At 45.7% G+C, this 16,470-nt stretch overlaps 1 protein-coding gene across 2 annotated transcripts in view; it reads right to left on the reverse strand.

Annotated features, from left to right (window-relative positions):
• The window catches only part of LOC137371179 (gamma-aminobutyric acid receptor subunit gamma-3), a 636,105-nt gene that overhangs the window by 432,573 nt on the left and 187,062 nt on the right, over positions 1-16,470 (reverse strand). For both annotated transcript variants that reach the window (XM_068033271.1, XM_068033270.1), the window contains exon 4: positions 2,727-2,947. In XM_068033271.1, the coding sequence (XP_067889372.1) occupies positions 2,727-2,947 (221 nt within the window). The remainder of the gene's footprint in view (positions 1-2,726; positions 2,948-16,470) is intronic.

Here is a 16,470-nt window from a genome sequence, read left to right on the forward strand (position 1 = left end):
TTTAGACTTTTCTTTGGCAGTTTTAGAATTACCCCAGCAATTGCCCTGTCTTGCCCTAGCCATTTCAGAGGGTTTTTATGAGTCAACCACATTGCTCTGGGTCTGAAGTCACTTGTAGGCCAGACCAGGTAATGACAGCAGATTTCCTTCCTTCAAGGACATTACTGAACAAGATGTTTTTTTTACGACAATCGATAATGGTTTCATGGTCACCATTATGAGAATAGATTTTTTAATTCCAGATTTAGTAATTGAATTTAAATTCCACCAGCTACCATGGTGGGATTTGAACCCCTGTCCCTCGAGCATTAGCCTCAGCCTCTGGATTGCTAGTCCAGTGGCACTGCCTCCCTAAGCAGGACGTGACCTTGACCATGTTTGACCTGAAACCATGAGGCTCCATGTGGTCCTGAATCGATGTTGAGGACTCTTAAGACCACTCCCCTATGACAGTATACCACTGTGCCCCCACCGGTTGGACAGGAGATACCTAAGATACCCAAGAATGATGACGGAGAAGCCTAGGACATATGATTCTGTGAGTATGACTGTGTCAGGTTGTTTCTGTTTGCTGGACAGATCTCCTAACTTTGGCATCAATCCCCACTCTGCAGGGTCATCTGGGCTGGGTGTGCCTTCATTGTGTCCTGATGTGATGGCTAATCACAGCTGAGTCCATCTCTGTCTTGTAATTCTTTACATAGAGTTGATACAACCAAGTGGCTTGCTAAGCTATTTGGGATGGCAGCTCAGAGTCAGTCGAGTTGGTGTGGGATAGGTTTCAGGTATCAGCCAGATCGGTCGAGGCTGGCAGGTTTCCTTTTCTAAAGAATATTAGTGAATCAACAGGATCTTTATTACAATGGGACAATTTCATGTTCACTTTTATATACTAGTTTTATTTCAAACTGAGTTCATATCTTCAAGCTGCCATGGTGGGATTTGAACTCACTCTCTGGATTCATAGTCCAGTGAAATAACGACTACACTACCATATCCAGTATACTACAGTCTGGTGTTCTGTTTGAATATTCTCTTCAAAATGTTCAAAATCTGATTCCTGTAATTGGGAAATTAGCTAAGTAGATAATGGGAAAAGATTCTGCCGTTCCTTTTCCTGGTTGTCACAACATTTACTTCTCAATTGCCCACTTCCTCAAATAGCTATTGAGTTCTTCCATATATCTTCACACACTCTCTGCTTTCACTACCTTTCTAGACTGTTCATTACATACATTCTGCACCCTCTGCAAATTTTTTCAAGTGCTTCTGCTTTTCCCCCACCCCGCCCCCAACCTGAAATGATAGGACCCTGTCTTCTGTGTGAATACAGCAAATAAAAGTATACTTGATGTTAGTTGCTCCCTTGATACCATGCCACCTTCAAAATCTTTTAATAGCCCTTACACTTTCTACCTGCTTGCTACATATATTCTTCTGGAAATACTTTACATTTCCTTTAATAATCCCTGGCGTCCTAATCTCATTCCCTATGACCCTCTTCTGACTAGTTCCTTCACCTTTTATCTATATATTTTATTTCCTCAGCTGATCACGCTTTATATGTTTGGAGCAATCTTTCTTACCCTAATTCCCTGTACTGTTTCCATTATTGCTCACAACAATTTTTCTCCTCTATTACCCCCTTTCTATGGGAATTAAACTACTTTAAATTAACATTCCCCTTCAACCGAATATCACTAAGAAACAGATGTTATTGAAACAGAAACACTTCTGTTATTGCCATTTGTAGAATGTTGCAGCATAAAATGGCTACCTCATTTGCCTCCATAACAGTACAGCACTTAACTAGTAACTTATTCTGTGAAATGCCCTTTACAATGTTTAGTTGTTATAGTCACCAAATTAATGTCCCTGTTATTTATTATTAATGTTTCATATTTCATGACAATTGCAACACATACAATACAGTTTTTAAAATAACTCTTTCCCTGTTAAATGTTGCTCACAGGTTGTCCTATTGTAAATCTCTAATTGCTCTTAACTGATTATTAACAAGTCTGAGATAAGCTTAAATTGTTAAATCCAGAATAAGTTTAGCAATCGTATTCTTAACCCTTGGAGTCCAGCTATCATTCAGTGTATCCCACCAAAAACCTTAAACTATCGTCCTCTTTCAGACACTTGAAATTCTCTGGGGCAGAGTTGAACCTCTTTTGACCTTTCTCATAGATGCTGGCCTCATCCCAAATTGCAAGGAAGTGGTCATTTGAATAGTCAGGGCAGCTGCATTACACCTACCAGGATGTTTCAGCAGCACTGCACGGAACCGTTGGTTGGAATTAATGTTGGAGTGCTGTCAGGCTTCTCCTGTGGCCCGCCCAGTGATTCTTATCTTCTGCTCCAATAGAGCAAGTGGGCCTTTTTGGAAAGGTATTTTGCCTCTTTGGGATCAATTACCTTCTTGTTTGGGGTCTCCTCAAGGTTCTCAACGGGAGTCATGTTAGGTCTCAGAAGGCACAATTTCCACTAAGGCCTTATGAGGACAGAATGAGCAGAAGGATAGCCTGGGGGGTTCTTCTTGATGTGGGGCGGTGTGGACAGAAGATCCGTCCATCGCCCTCCCTCCAAGGGAATTTAAAGGGCACTGTATGGGATGGGATCCTGGTAGAACCAAGCTCTGCTCTGAATGGTTTTGCTCCCCAAAATATGAACAACACAAACCTTTTAGTTGTATACACATTGTCAGATGGCTCCTAACCCACCTCAAAGTGTACAGGATTTTCCCATCATTCCATATCCTAAGCAGCTGATTGGGTGTGGTGATCCAATGAGCATCAGCCTTTTTGGAATTCCTGAAGATTGTATCTGGTATCCATACGAGACCGACCATGTTGCTATTCAGTGTGATGATTTTCATTGTACTGTTGAACCGCAGGCGACTGTCAATCCAAGTCTGAGCAAAAAAGATGTCTATGGTATACTCCTGTAAAACAAAGACAATGCCTAGTAAATCCAACAGAGCTGAACATAGAGTAGCAAAACTCCACATACGTCAAGAAAATAACCCTTACTGAGCAGCTTTTAAAGGAAAGGGTTTATTTTAGAATGTGAACCTTTTAATTACGCAATCATTTTTTTCCTCTCTTAAGGACATGTCAGATATGTTTGTCAGCTTTCTCTGTTTGACATCAAGGCTATTTGGCTGTGGAACAAGACTAACTTCCGGGGGGGGACATAACACGTTTTTTAAATTGTTCATTCATGGGATTTCGGTGTCACAAGTAAGGCTCCAGCCTTCATTGTACATGCCTAATTGCCCTTGAGGCTGTAATCCATACAGTGAAGGTGTTCCCATCGAGCCACCCATTTTCTGATACAACTGACAACTTTTGTATCTTGACATACTTACATATTTCCTTTGTAGAATAAGACAAAGTCATAGAATAAGTCGCAGGGTGACCGACAATCTGACAGGCCTTGATGTGACTGCTCCTTCCATGGCTGTAACCATTGTTCTACCTGGTGTGTTAGTATTATACGGCAGGAGGTTTCTTGGACTTCCACAACCAATACAATAAGTGGGTGTGGGGCACCCACATTCAGCTGGTATGCTACTAGATGCCAATTCCAGAGCTCAGAGCAAGTGCTGCGGTCTCCATTCACCAGGATTGTCTGCAGCAGGATTTGAACTCTGCATCTTTTGACTGAGATGAAATTTCTACTATTGACCCAAAGGCTCACTCCCAGGAAACAACTGAAATCATTGGTTTACCACCAGAAATCAACTGGCAGTTAAAATTCCCCCCTTTGTAGAAGTTGGCAAACGAATGACAGGACACATTGGCCAGAATCTTCCAGACTTAGAAAATTCACAGGCCATTTCTGGGCCCCAACCCCACCCCTGTCAGCAGCTCACGTTCCTGCGCGATCTTACAGGAAGCTGCCAATTAACAGGCCGTCTCCACGATCGTCGTCCAGTTATGGGTGGCACATGGACGCGGGAGGGCCAATGAGATGGCCCGATGGGAGGGCCGGCCGCAACCCCACTGGGAGAGGTGAGCGCTGTTCAGGTAGAGGAAGACCTATGGAGTGGCTGAAAATGGAGCAGTTATTGAAAGGGTGAGAAGGCATGTTTTAAAAAAAGGCCCATAACTCTCAGGGGTGCCAGTGTGGAGGTGGAACTCATTTGGCTGCGGATGTCCCTCTTTCAGCCTTTAGGATCATTGGTACCAGCATGTGCTTCAGCCTATGATTGCCCTCTGACCTCCTGCCACGAAGCCACCTTGAAAGCATTGCCGGAATACAGTGGGGGGTCGGTGCAGCGCTGGTAAACTTGTCTCCCTCTCTGAAAATGGCTACTAATTGAGGCCTTACATGTCTTGATTGCCTGCCTCCTCTCCGGCAAGCCAATTGCCAGTTTTAGTGACAGCCTGTCCCTGGGAAACTCACCAGGAGGCAGGACCACATCGAGGAGCTGTCCCAACAGGGTTCTCCGCCACTTTCCCAGCCCTCCCCGCTTCCAAACCCACCTCCAAGGGGCCAGGAAAATTGACCCATTGAGCAGCCTCGATGTCTTATAATTGATATCCAAGAGTTAGCTCAGTTAATAGGACTCACTCGTGAATCAGAAGGTTGTGGGTTGAAGTCCACTCCAGAGACTTGAGTGCAAAATAATGCTGACACTCCAATGCAGTACTGAGGGAGTGCTGCACTATTGGAGATGCCATCTTTTGGATGAGATGTTAAACTGAGGTCCCATCAAACCGAGTCCCCGTCAAACCGAGGCCCCGTCTGACGTCTCTGATGGACATAAAAGAATCCATGGTACTATTTCAAAGAACATAGGAAGATAGGAACAGGAGTAGGCCATTCAGCCCCTCGAGCCTGTCCCGCCATTCAATGAGATCATGGCTGATCCGCGGCCTAACTCCATATGCCTGCCTTTGGCCCATATCCCTTAATATCTTTGATTAACAAAGATCTATCTATCTCAGATTTAAAATTAACAACTGTTATAGCTTCAACTGCTGTTTGTGGGAGTTCCAAACCTCTACCACCCTTTGCGTGAAGAAGTGCTTCCTAACATCTCTCCTGAATGGTCTGGTCCTAATTTTTAGACTATGCCCTGTAGTTTTAGAATCTCCAACCAGTGGAAATAGTTTATCTTTATCTAGCCTGTCTTTTCCTGAAGAAGAGCAGGGGCATTTTCGCCAGTGTCCTTGCCAATTTTTATCCAATCGTGAGTACACTGCAAAAGTACTTCATTGGCTGTAAAGTGCTTTGGGATGTCCTGTGTTTGTGAAGGGTGCACATCTTTATTTCTTATTAAAAGGCATATCTTTTAACAAAGATGACTCAGCTGATATTGTAAACATGAGACCAAAACTGAAGTGATGTCTAACAACTTTCTTAACCAGTGAATAAACAGCAGGCTTGAAATCACTACCCCAAACTATATCTCTATAGTATAAAAGGTAAATCACACTTCAAGACTGAGATTTTTAAAATCTACCCAACTGTGTGAACGTTATGAGGTGACTTGATTATGTCTTAGCTCAGTTATCTCTGGATGATGGCCAGTGGGTTCCATTCCTGAAGCATAATCAAGGATTTAATCACTGCAAATCTATTGAGTGATAAGCAACACTTCATTACTAAGTAATATAAGTTACTCTTTGCTATAAAGTAATTAGATCCTGAACATATTAGACATTTACCAACATAATGATCACAAAATTTAAAAGCAATTCATTACATGTGAAGGCATTGAGACATTTCTCAGACACAATCGTGAAGTGATTCATTTTGGTTGGAAGAACAAGGAGACACAGTATGAAGTAAAGAGTACAGTTCTAAAGGGAGTGCAGGAGCAGAGAGACCTAGGGTTTTATGTGCACAAATCATTGAAGATGGTACGATAGGTTGAGAAAGCAGTTAATAAAGCAAAAGGGATACTGGGCTTTATAAATAGGGGCATAGAGTACAAAAACAAAGAAGCTATGATAAAGCTGCATAAAGCATTGGTTCGGCCTTAACTGGAGTATTGTGTCTAGTTCTGAGCACCACACTTTAGGAAGGATGTTAAGGCATTAGAGATGGTGCAAATAAAATTCACGAGAATAGTTCCAGGGATGAGGAACTTCAGTTGCGTGGATAAGTCGGAGAAGCTGGGGCTGTTCTCCTTGGAGAGAAGATTAGGAGGAGATTTGATCGAAATGTTCAAAATCATAAGGGGTCTGGATACAGTAGATAGGGAAAAACTGTTCCCATTGGTGGAAGGATCCAGAACTAGTGGACACTAATTTAAGGTGATTGGCAAAAAAAGCAGTGGCGACATGAGGAAAAACCTTTTTACGCAGCAAGTGGTTAGGATCTGGAATGCACTGCCTGAAAGTGTATTGGAGGCAGATTCAATCAAGATCTTCAAAAGAGAACTGGATAAATATCTTAAGAAAATTTTTTGCAGGGCTACAGGGAAGGTTGGGGGAATGGGACTAGGTGAGTTGCTCTTGCATCATGATATGACGGGCTGAATGGCCTCCCTCCGGGCTATAACCATTCTATGATTCAATCAGTCATTACATAAGTAAGTAGAATCTTTTTTGGTGACTAGGTTAAATGTCTATGCCTGATAAAGTTTGGGAGAGTTGACTGAGTTTCATTTTGATATTGACTTCTGCTGTTATGCAGTAGTGCGTCTTCACAATAAAATACTCTAAGTGCATAGTATCACCATGAATAAAAATGCATAATTAATAACCAGGTTCCAACTATTCATGCATTTTGGTTGTAAGTAACTTAATACAACTTTAGTGATGAGGGAGACGCAAAGCTCTTTAAACAAATGCATTCAAAGATGATCTTTTCCCATTGATTATTTTTGACAAACGAAGTGCTCATACATTTTTAACTTGGACCCATTTGAGCAAAGTCACTGATAACATTATCTGTGTTACAATTCATTCTGGTTTTTGAACTCATGAGAAAAGCCATTTTCTCCCTTTCTTTTGCAGCAGTGTTCCAGAAGTTCCTTTGCATCAATTTCTGTTTAGAACAAATGACGTACACAAATCATTTCATTTTGCTACTTTATTTGTTACTTCATTCACATTTATCATAAATAAAGCTATTTTATTATTTAAGAAAAGTATCATTAGGTGTGAATTTCCATGGGGATTCCCATAACCATCCCCTTTGTACTACCAGATCGCCATGAGAACTTGGTGTTAACTATCATGCAAGGACAAGGGTAGCAGATGCGTGGGAACATCACCGCCTGCAAGTTCCCCTCCAAGCCACATACCATCCTGACTTGGAACTATATCACAGTTCCTTCACTGTCACTGGGCCAAAACCCTCAAACTCCCTTCCTAACAGTTGGTGTACATTACACCCCAAGGGCTGCAGTGGTTCAAGAAGGCAGCTCACCACCACATTCTCAAGGGCAATAAATGGTAGCCTAGCCAGCGACGTCCACATCCCACAAATGAATTTAAAAAAGCTAAAGAAATAACAGAAAAATGGAGTAAATATCACCCACACTGTTGTGTTGGGTTTTCCATGGCTCTTCTGGACAAAATTACAGTTGGCAATTCCAGGAGGAACCCTGCAGAAATTCACCCTCAATGTCTAGTTAACACCAAGCTTTCATGGTAGGCTGAGGGCTAAGGAATAGCTTAAGTATTGAAGGAAATTATGAGCCAAATGCACATGAATTGCAGAGTTAAGTGACAAAGACCCTCAACCAAATTATTGCAAAGTTACTTCCTATCAATAGTTCTAAAGGGAATAACACAACTCCAGTTGACCCTGCAAAGTCCTCCTTACTAACATCTGGGGGCTTGTGCCAAAGTTGGGAGAGCTGTCCCGCAGACTAGTCAAGCAATAGCCTGACATAGTGATACTCACCGAATCATACCTTACAATGTCCCAGACACCGTCATCACCATCCCCAGGTAAATCCTGCCCCACCGGCAGGACAGACCCAGCGGAGGTGGCAGCACAATGGTAGACAGTCAGGAGGGAGTTGCCCTGGGAGTCCTCAACATCGACTCCAGACCCCATGAAGTCTCATGGCATCAGGTCAAACATGGGCAAGGAAACCTCCTGCTGATTACCACCTACTGGCCCCTATCAGCTGATGAATCACGTTGAGCAGCACTTTAAGGAAACATTGAGGGTGGCAAGAGCGCAAAATGTACTCTGGGTTAGGGACCAATGTCCATCACGAAGATTGGCTTGGTAGCACCACTACTGACCCAGCTGGCCGAGTCCTAAAGGGTAAAGCTGCTAGACTGGGTCTGCAGCAGGTGGTGAGGGAAATAACAAGATGGAAGAATATATTTGACCTCGTCCTCACCAATCTGCCTGCCGCAGATGCATCTGTCCATGACAGAATTGGTCGGAGTGACCACTGCATAGTCATAGAGTAGGGTCGTAGAGTTATGCAGGCCTTTCGGCCCACCTTGTCCATGCCGGCCATCAAGCCTATCTATACAAATCCCATTTTCCAGCACTTGGCCTGTAGCCTTGTATGCTATGGCGTTTCAAGTGCTCATCTAAATACTTCTTAAATGTTATGAGGGTTCCTGCCTCTACCACCCCCCCAGGCAGTGTGTTTCAGATTCCAACCACCCTCTGGGTGAAAATCTTTTTCTTCAAATCCCCTCGAAACCTCCTGCCCCTTACCTTAAATCTATGCCCCCTGGTTATTGACACCTCTGCTAAGGGAAAAAGTTTCTTCCTATCTATCTTATCTATGGCCCTCATAATTTTGTATACCTCAATCAGGTCCTGAACGACATGTCATAGAGATATGCCAGGTATGGCACAATTAAAACCAGCAGTTTCACTTCCAGTTAAATCTTGCTTTCCATGGAATTAAACAGTTGTTGAGGTTTCTGCAGATTAATGTAGATTACCGTTACTGGAATGTCTTGTACAACCTGAAGTGCACTGGATACAAAATTCTCCATCAACCTTGTGGAGACAAAGTCTCGCCTTCACATTGAGGATAGCCTCCATCGTGTTGTGTGGCACTACCACCGTGCTAAATGGAATAGATTTCGAACAGATCTAGCAATGCAAAACTGGGCATCCATGAGGTGCTGTGGACCATCAGCATCAGCAGAATTGTGCTTAACCAGAATCTGTAACCTCATGGACTGGCATATCGCCCACTCTACCATTACCATCAAGCCAGGGGACCAACCCAGGTTCAATGAAGAGTGCAGGAGGGCATGCCAGGAGCAGCACCAGGCATACCTCAAAATGAGGTGTCAAACTGGTGAAACAACAACACAGGACTACTTGCATGCCAAACAGCATAAGCAGCATGTGATAGATGGAGCTAAGCGATCCCATAACCAACGGATCAGACCTAAGCTCAGCAGTCCTGCCACATCCAGTCGTGAATGTTGGTGGACAATTAAACAACTAACTGGAGAAGGTGGCTCCACAAATATCCCCATCTTCAATGATGGGGGAGCCCATCACATCACTACAACAGATAAGGTTGAAGCATTTGCAACAATCCTCAGCCAGAAGTACCGAGTGGATGATTTATCTCAGCCTCCTCCTGAAGTCCCCAGCATCACAGCTGCCAGTCTTCAGCCAATTCGATTCACTCCACAAGATATCAAGAAACGACTGAAGGCACTGGATACTGCAAAGGCTATGGGCCCTGACAATATTCCCGCAATAGTACTGAAGACCTATGTTCCAGAACTTGCTGCACCCCTAGCCAAGCTGTTCCAGTCCAGCTACAACACTGGCATCTACCCGGCAGTGTGGAAAATCGCCCAGGTATGTCCTGTACACAAAAAGCAGGACAAGTCCAACCCAGCCAATTACCACCCCATCAGTCCACTCTCAATAATCAGTAAAGTGATGGAAGGTGTCATCAACAGTGCCATCAAGTGGCACTTGCTTAGCAATAACCTGCTCAGTGACGCTCAGTTTGGGTTCCGCCAGGGCCACTCAGCTCCTGACCTCATTACAGCCTTGGTTCAAACATGGAGAAAAGAGCTGAACTCAAGAGGCGAGGTGAAAGTGACTGCCCTTGACATCAAGGTAGCATTTGACTGAGTATGGCATCAAGGAGCCCTAGCAAAACTGGAATCAGGGGGAAAACTCTCCTTTGGTTGGAGTTGTACCTAGCACAAAGGTAGATGACTGTGGTTGTTGGAGGTCAATCACATCAGCTCCAGGACATCACTGCAGGAGTTCCTCAGGGTTGTGTCCTAGGCCCAACCATCTTCAGTTGCTTCATCAATGACTTTCCTTCAATCATAAGGTCAGAAGAGGGGATGTTCGCTGATGATTGCACAATGTTCAGCACCATTTGTGACTCCTCAGATTCTGAAGCAATCCGAATAGAAATGCAACAAGACCTGGACAATATAAGCTGGTAAGCGGCAAGTAACATTCGTGCCACACAAATGCCAGGCAATGACCATCTCCAACAAGGGAGAATCTAACCATCTCCCCTTGACATTCAATGGCATTTCCATCACTGAATCCCCCATTATCAACATCCTGGGGTTTACCATTGACTAGAAACTGATCTGGACCAGCCATATAAATTCCGTGGCTACAAGACCAGGTCAGAGAAGAGGAATCCTGCGGCGAGTATCTCACCTCCTGACTCCAAAGTCTGTCCACGATCTACAAGGCACAAGTCAGGAGTGCGATGGAATACTCTCCACTTGCCTGGATGGGGGCTGCTCCAACAACACTCCAGGAGCTTGACACTATCCAGGACAAAGCAGCCTGCTTGAATGATTCCCCATCCACAAACAGTCACTCCCTACACCACCGATGCACAGTGGCAGGAATCTGTACCATCTACAAGATGCACTAGCAGCACACCAAGGCTCCTAAGACAGCATCTTCCAAACCCGCGAACTCTACCACCTGGAAGAACAAAAGCACCAAATGCATGGGAACACCACCACCTGCAAATTCCCCTCCAAGCCACACACCATCCTGACTTGGAACTATATCGCTGTTCCTTCACTGTCGCTGGGCCAAAATCCTGGAACTCCCTTCCTAACAGCACTGTAGGTGTCCCTACCCCACATGGACTGCAGCGGTTCAAGAACGCAGCTCATGACCACTGTCGCAAGGGCAATTAGGGATGGGGAATAAATGGTGGCATCATCAGTGCCCACATCCAATGAACGAAAAATAAAAAAGAGAAATGTAAAGATAAGAAGCTGCTGGATAAATAAATATTGCAGCTCCACCAGCATCTGAAAAGAGAAGATTCATCTTTCAGATAGAAAATTGGAAAGAGACAGTGACTGGATTACAACTCTGGCTGGAGTTATTCCTCAAGGTTTATCCTGACTTCCTGCCTCCAACCTGATCACTCAGTTGAACAGCCCTAAGTCTCACCGACTATGTTTTTATAACTAATAAACAAAAGTATTCAAAGAATATGAATAAAACACACAGGATGTGAAATTGGATGGCGTAATGCTGCTTGTGTCCCCTATGCCAGCAGCCACTTCCTACACGGCCCGGGCAGCATCTGCTAGGATGAGGGCAATTGTAGGTGCATCCCCTGTGTGCACTAGAAGACATTGATTTGGGGCTAACTTGACATCACACAGCTCAAACAGCTGATGTGATGCTAGGATCCCAAATTTGGGCAGGCAGCGTCTTCGTTATTTACTCAGGAAAACACTGTGCTGAATTTTGTGCCCACAGTGGGGCTTCCAGTGCCAGGCCAAAAAGGTAGGGGGAATCCCACCTTGACCAGCTGGATCCCCTGGATCTATTCTATGGCGCCGGGCCAATTAATAGCCCGCTGCCGCGATCCCCATCCCTTTAAAGACAGGGATCCCACCTCCAAGAGCTGCCAGCCAATCACAGGGCCAGCAGCTCAACAGAGGGAGCAGTGGCCACTGCTGGTACTGCAAGAGGCTTTGGACCCAAGCCCAGCGCTGGAGCCTGGAGGCAAGGTAAGTGAGAAAGCGATGTTGGGATCAGACCAACAGGCCCCGGTGGCGGTGGGGGGGAGTGGTGGGTGGAGGGTGGGCGTTTAGTGCAGGGGGAGGATGATTCAGGGAGGAGCAGGTTTTCCCGGCAGGGGCCCTCCTTAGTGGGCAACAGATTGCCCACAGAGGAGGGCCCCCCGAGCCTGCAGGGAGGTTGCCTCGTTGTACTGGGCGACCTCCCTGTAGGCGGAGGCCCCTCCCCTACCCCCCGCTGGTTAAATCCCAGCGACAGCAGGTAGAGACCCTTAAGTGGCCATTAATAGGACACTTAAGGGCCTCAATTGGTCTCTGGGCGGGAGGGTCACCCCCGATAAAATTGCGTTGTGATGGGGAGGCGACAAGCCCTCTGGCCCCCTGCCTCCCATCACAATTCTATGGGTCCCCCTGCCTCCGAACCCCTCTCAGGGGGGCACAGAAAATTCAGCTCAAGCATGCAGTTGCAAGATGGGCCCTGCAATAGTGTTATTTAAAGAGCCAGGCACCCTGCTTGTAGGTGAGTTAAATTTATGGAACTTTATTGCAAAGTGTCTGGAAGGACTCTGGATTTTGGAGTTGTTTTGGTGAGTTCCTGGATTTGGCAGAGAATGTCACTACATTGACTGGGGGCCAGAGGAGTAGGTCACCTGTCCACACAAAGGCTGCAACATATGGGGTCAGCAGTGGCAGTACCTCGGGGTCAGCAGCATGACAGGGAGGTGGAGCAGAGGGTGTGGAGAGGGCAAGTTCAGCATGAAACTCTTTGCTAACTTTGGAGCCAGACAGTGGCAGGGAGCTATAATAAAAACAAAATACTGCGGATGCTGGAAATCTGAAATAAAAACAAGAAATGCTGCAAATACTCAGCAGGTCTGGCAACATCTGTGGAGAGAGAAGCAGAGTTAACGTTTCGGGTCAGTGACCCTTCTTCAGAACTCCAGTGGCAGGAACTGCCTGGCAGGCCAGCAAGTGGATCTATCATCTCAGTGTGCATGCCCATAATATCTTCTACAGCAGGAGTCGGCTGCTACAATGCCCTCCAGTGAGCTGGCAAATGAACCATCATTTCCCCTGACTTGGTTGCAGCCCACTCATGTCTAATGAGTCGCCCCATGTGCTGATCCCAACTCCATGCTAGCCTCCAAGGCAGTGCCGGTGTCTGAGCTGGTGGCTGCATTACATCAAGTGACTGGGCCTCTTCATCTGTGCTGTGCTTTTGTCACTTTCCTCCTCTTGGCTTTTATGGCTAAACAGGCAGAAGTTCCTGGCTGTCTGAAAGCAGGAACTCAGAAGGGGAAGGTTGGTGTGATGGCAGCAAGACGTCCACGCTCACACCATCTGCAGCTTGATCATCATGCCAGATAGCAGGATAGAGGTGTGCTGGGAGTTGAGAATGGGCATGACAGGAACATACTGTCGTCCTTAATGCTCTTAGTGACATTGGATGCCATTGACCCCTTCGCAGATGACCCCATGGTGGGGACAGCCATCTCTTCTGTGGGCTCAGGAGTTGCAGGCGTCCTTGTCCCCCACCAGCTCTGCTCCGCTCCCTTCTATTGTGTGCCACCTTCTCCTGCAGGACAGAGGGCAGAATGTCAGTGGTCGTGTAGCACGGTGTTTGTGTGATGTGCCTGCCATAGCTAAATAGCTGGAGGTATATGGAGGCAGTTAGAGGTGGCTGTGAGTCTGGCAGCATTGGTAAGTGTGTGAGGGTGAAGTGGAGTACCAGGATGTTGGCGCGAGTCCTGAATGCTAGGGAGTGCTGCTGGGTGAGTGATGAGGGTGTGGTGCATTGAAGAGAGTGAGAGGTTGGTGTTGTGGTGTGTGAGATGTCATGTGAAGATGCATTCACTGACCTTGATCATCCGTGTGAGGTCATTCGACTTCCTGTGGCACTGCTGCCAGGTCCTTAGTTCCAGACACTGGGAGTTTACCTTCCTGGCCACCTGCTCCCGCTCCCTTCAAAGGATGGCCCTTGAGGGTCTCCTGGCCCCATGCTTCCTCCTGCCCACCTGCACCAGCAATGCACTATGAATCCCTCTGTCAGCTGTGGCTCCGTTGGTAGCACTCTCAACTCTGAGTTAGAAGATTGTGAATTCAAGTCCTCTCCAGGCTTGAACACTAAAATCTAGGCTGGCAGTACTGAGGGAATGCTGCACTGTTGGCGGTGCTGTCTTTTGGATGAGAAAATAAACTGAGGCCCTGTCTGCCCTCTCAGGTGGATATAAAAGATCCCATGGCACTATTTTGAAGAAAAGTAAGGGAGTTATGCTTTATGTCCTTGCTGATATTTAATCCCTCAATCAACATGACAAAAACAGTTTATCTGGTCATTATCACCTTGCTGTTTATGGGAGCTTGCTGTGTGCAAATTGGCTGCTTGTTTCCTATATTGACCCACACTTCAAAAGTCCCTCATTGGCTGTAAAGCACCTTGGGATAGTCTGAGGTCATGAAAGGCACTATATAAATGCAAGTCTTTTTTTCTTGTTTGACCTGCTGTTCATTTTTCAATAATTTACATTGCAGCAATATCTTTTATGCAGCTTCCTTTAAGATACAGCCTGCCTTTAAGAAGAGCAAGCTGGCTGAAACGCATGGTCTGCAAACAACATTGCCGGGCCCTCCTGTTGTGCGCAGGGAGTTGAGATGTAGAAAGCAACATGAGAGCCATTCAGGCCAATTCTACAATCTTTCAGATGAGGTGGGTATATGAAGTTTGTGTGTTGCCCACCTCAATCTGAGTGGGTGTGGGTATATCATGAATCTTAACCACCATGCCCCAAAAATGGGCAGACCAATTTCTAGTCCACATTTCTTTTTTAAATGCTGCAATGATTTTTCTCCTGGATTTGCTCAGAGCTGTGACCAGGAGCTTAATCTGCAATTGTTGCAGATTCCAGGACAATTCTGGGTGGTGGCAACCTTAGAACACAGGTGAACCACTTTACTGGACTGTAAAATGGTTTCCTCCTTGTACCGTCAAACTAAGAGAATTGAGTGCAGTCTCTGACATCAGCAGCTGTGCACAGTTGGACACAAACAAACAATCAGTATAATTGTAAGTGACCTTTCAGCTTATTCACAATTATAATTAGGGTGGATTTGTTCTTTGAAATTATGGCAGAGGCAACATGAATTTGCATCATCAGTGCCCAACTGCATCAGCAAATAATATGTAATTTCTGTCAAGCATACACCGTATTATACTCCAAGGATTGGAAACTCAATATCTATTAAGTAATATATCATAAGCAGATTGAAATGGCATTTGTAACGTTAAGAACCATTTTATTTTTTAGTTGATAAGAAGCAGATTAGTACAAACCTTTTCTTACCAGTCTCCAAGCACAAAACAAGCCTAATCTTGTAATTATGTTTAAATCAGGCTAACTGCTTTCAAGTTCATGCACATCAGAATTTACCGATCAAATAAATGGACATTTTGATATCCCTGCTAACTGGCACTGTTGGGAAAAATTCATTAGGGCTGTTTTTGAAAGTGGGGGTTGCAATTCGCGATCTGTTCATGCCCAGTTTTGCTGCAGCAGGCAGCATGCAAGCTTTGTGCTGTCTTCTCAATTCCATGATTTCTGCTTGCAACCTGTGCCACTGGCTGGCTGCGCACATCGGCGCGTCTAAAAGCGTGCAAGGTGAGCACATGTTCCAGCTAGCCTCCGGCTCTTAAAGGCAGTCTGTCCCTCTTAAAGGGAAGCTGCACTGAATCAAAGAAGGTTGCTGCTGACTGTCACTACTGCAAATGGAGAGAATGGAAGTGGAACACCAGGGTAGAAAGAGGGCTCTGCAGTTCACAGATGCGGCCTTAGTCATGGATGGTCACAGGAGGAGAGATGCCATGTTTCCATGGGGGAGACGAGGAGGTTCTCAAGGAAAGCCTTCTAAAAGGAGTGGGAACAGGTGGCCAAGGAGGTCAACACCTGGAGTCTGGCCCTGAGGAACTGGCAGCAGTGCCGCAAGAGGTTTAATGACCTCATGCGTGTAGTTAAGGTCAGTGAACGCCTCCCCTACCCACCACACCATCAACCTCTCAATGCACAACACCCTCAACACTCATCCGTCAGCAGTCCTTACCACTCAGGACTCATGCCTAACAATCAGATACTCCACCTCACCTTCACACACTTTCCAATGATGCCAGCCTTGCACCCACCTTTCACTGCCTCAACATACCTCCAGCTATTCAGCTATGGCAAGCACACCATCCAAACACACCACAACACAATCACTGACATTCTGCCTTTTCTCTTCCAGGACAAGGTGGCACAAAATACAGGGAGCAGCAGATAAACTGGCAGGGGCCAGGCACGCCTTCATCCACTGAGCCCAATGGAGGAGATGGTGCTCCACATCATGCGGCAGGGTGCAACAGAACCTGTAGCATCCGCCATCACTGAGACCATTCAGTATGACAGTATGTTCCTGCCTTCTGCCCCTTCTCAATTCCCACTTCACTCTCATTCTACTATCTGGTATGAAGTGCAAGCTGCAGATGGTGTGACTGTGGACC

This window comes from Heterodontus francisci, chromosome 6 (genome assembly GCF_036365525.1).
Source record: "Heterodontus francisci isolate sHetFra1 chromosome 6, sHetFra1.hap1, whole genome shotgun sequence".
NCBI classification, from domain to species: Eukaryota; Metazoa; Chordata; class Chondrichthyes; order Heterodontiformes; family Heterodontidae; genus Heterodontus; species Heterodontus francisci.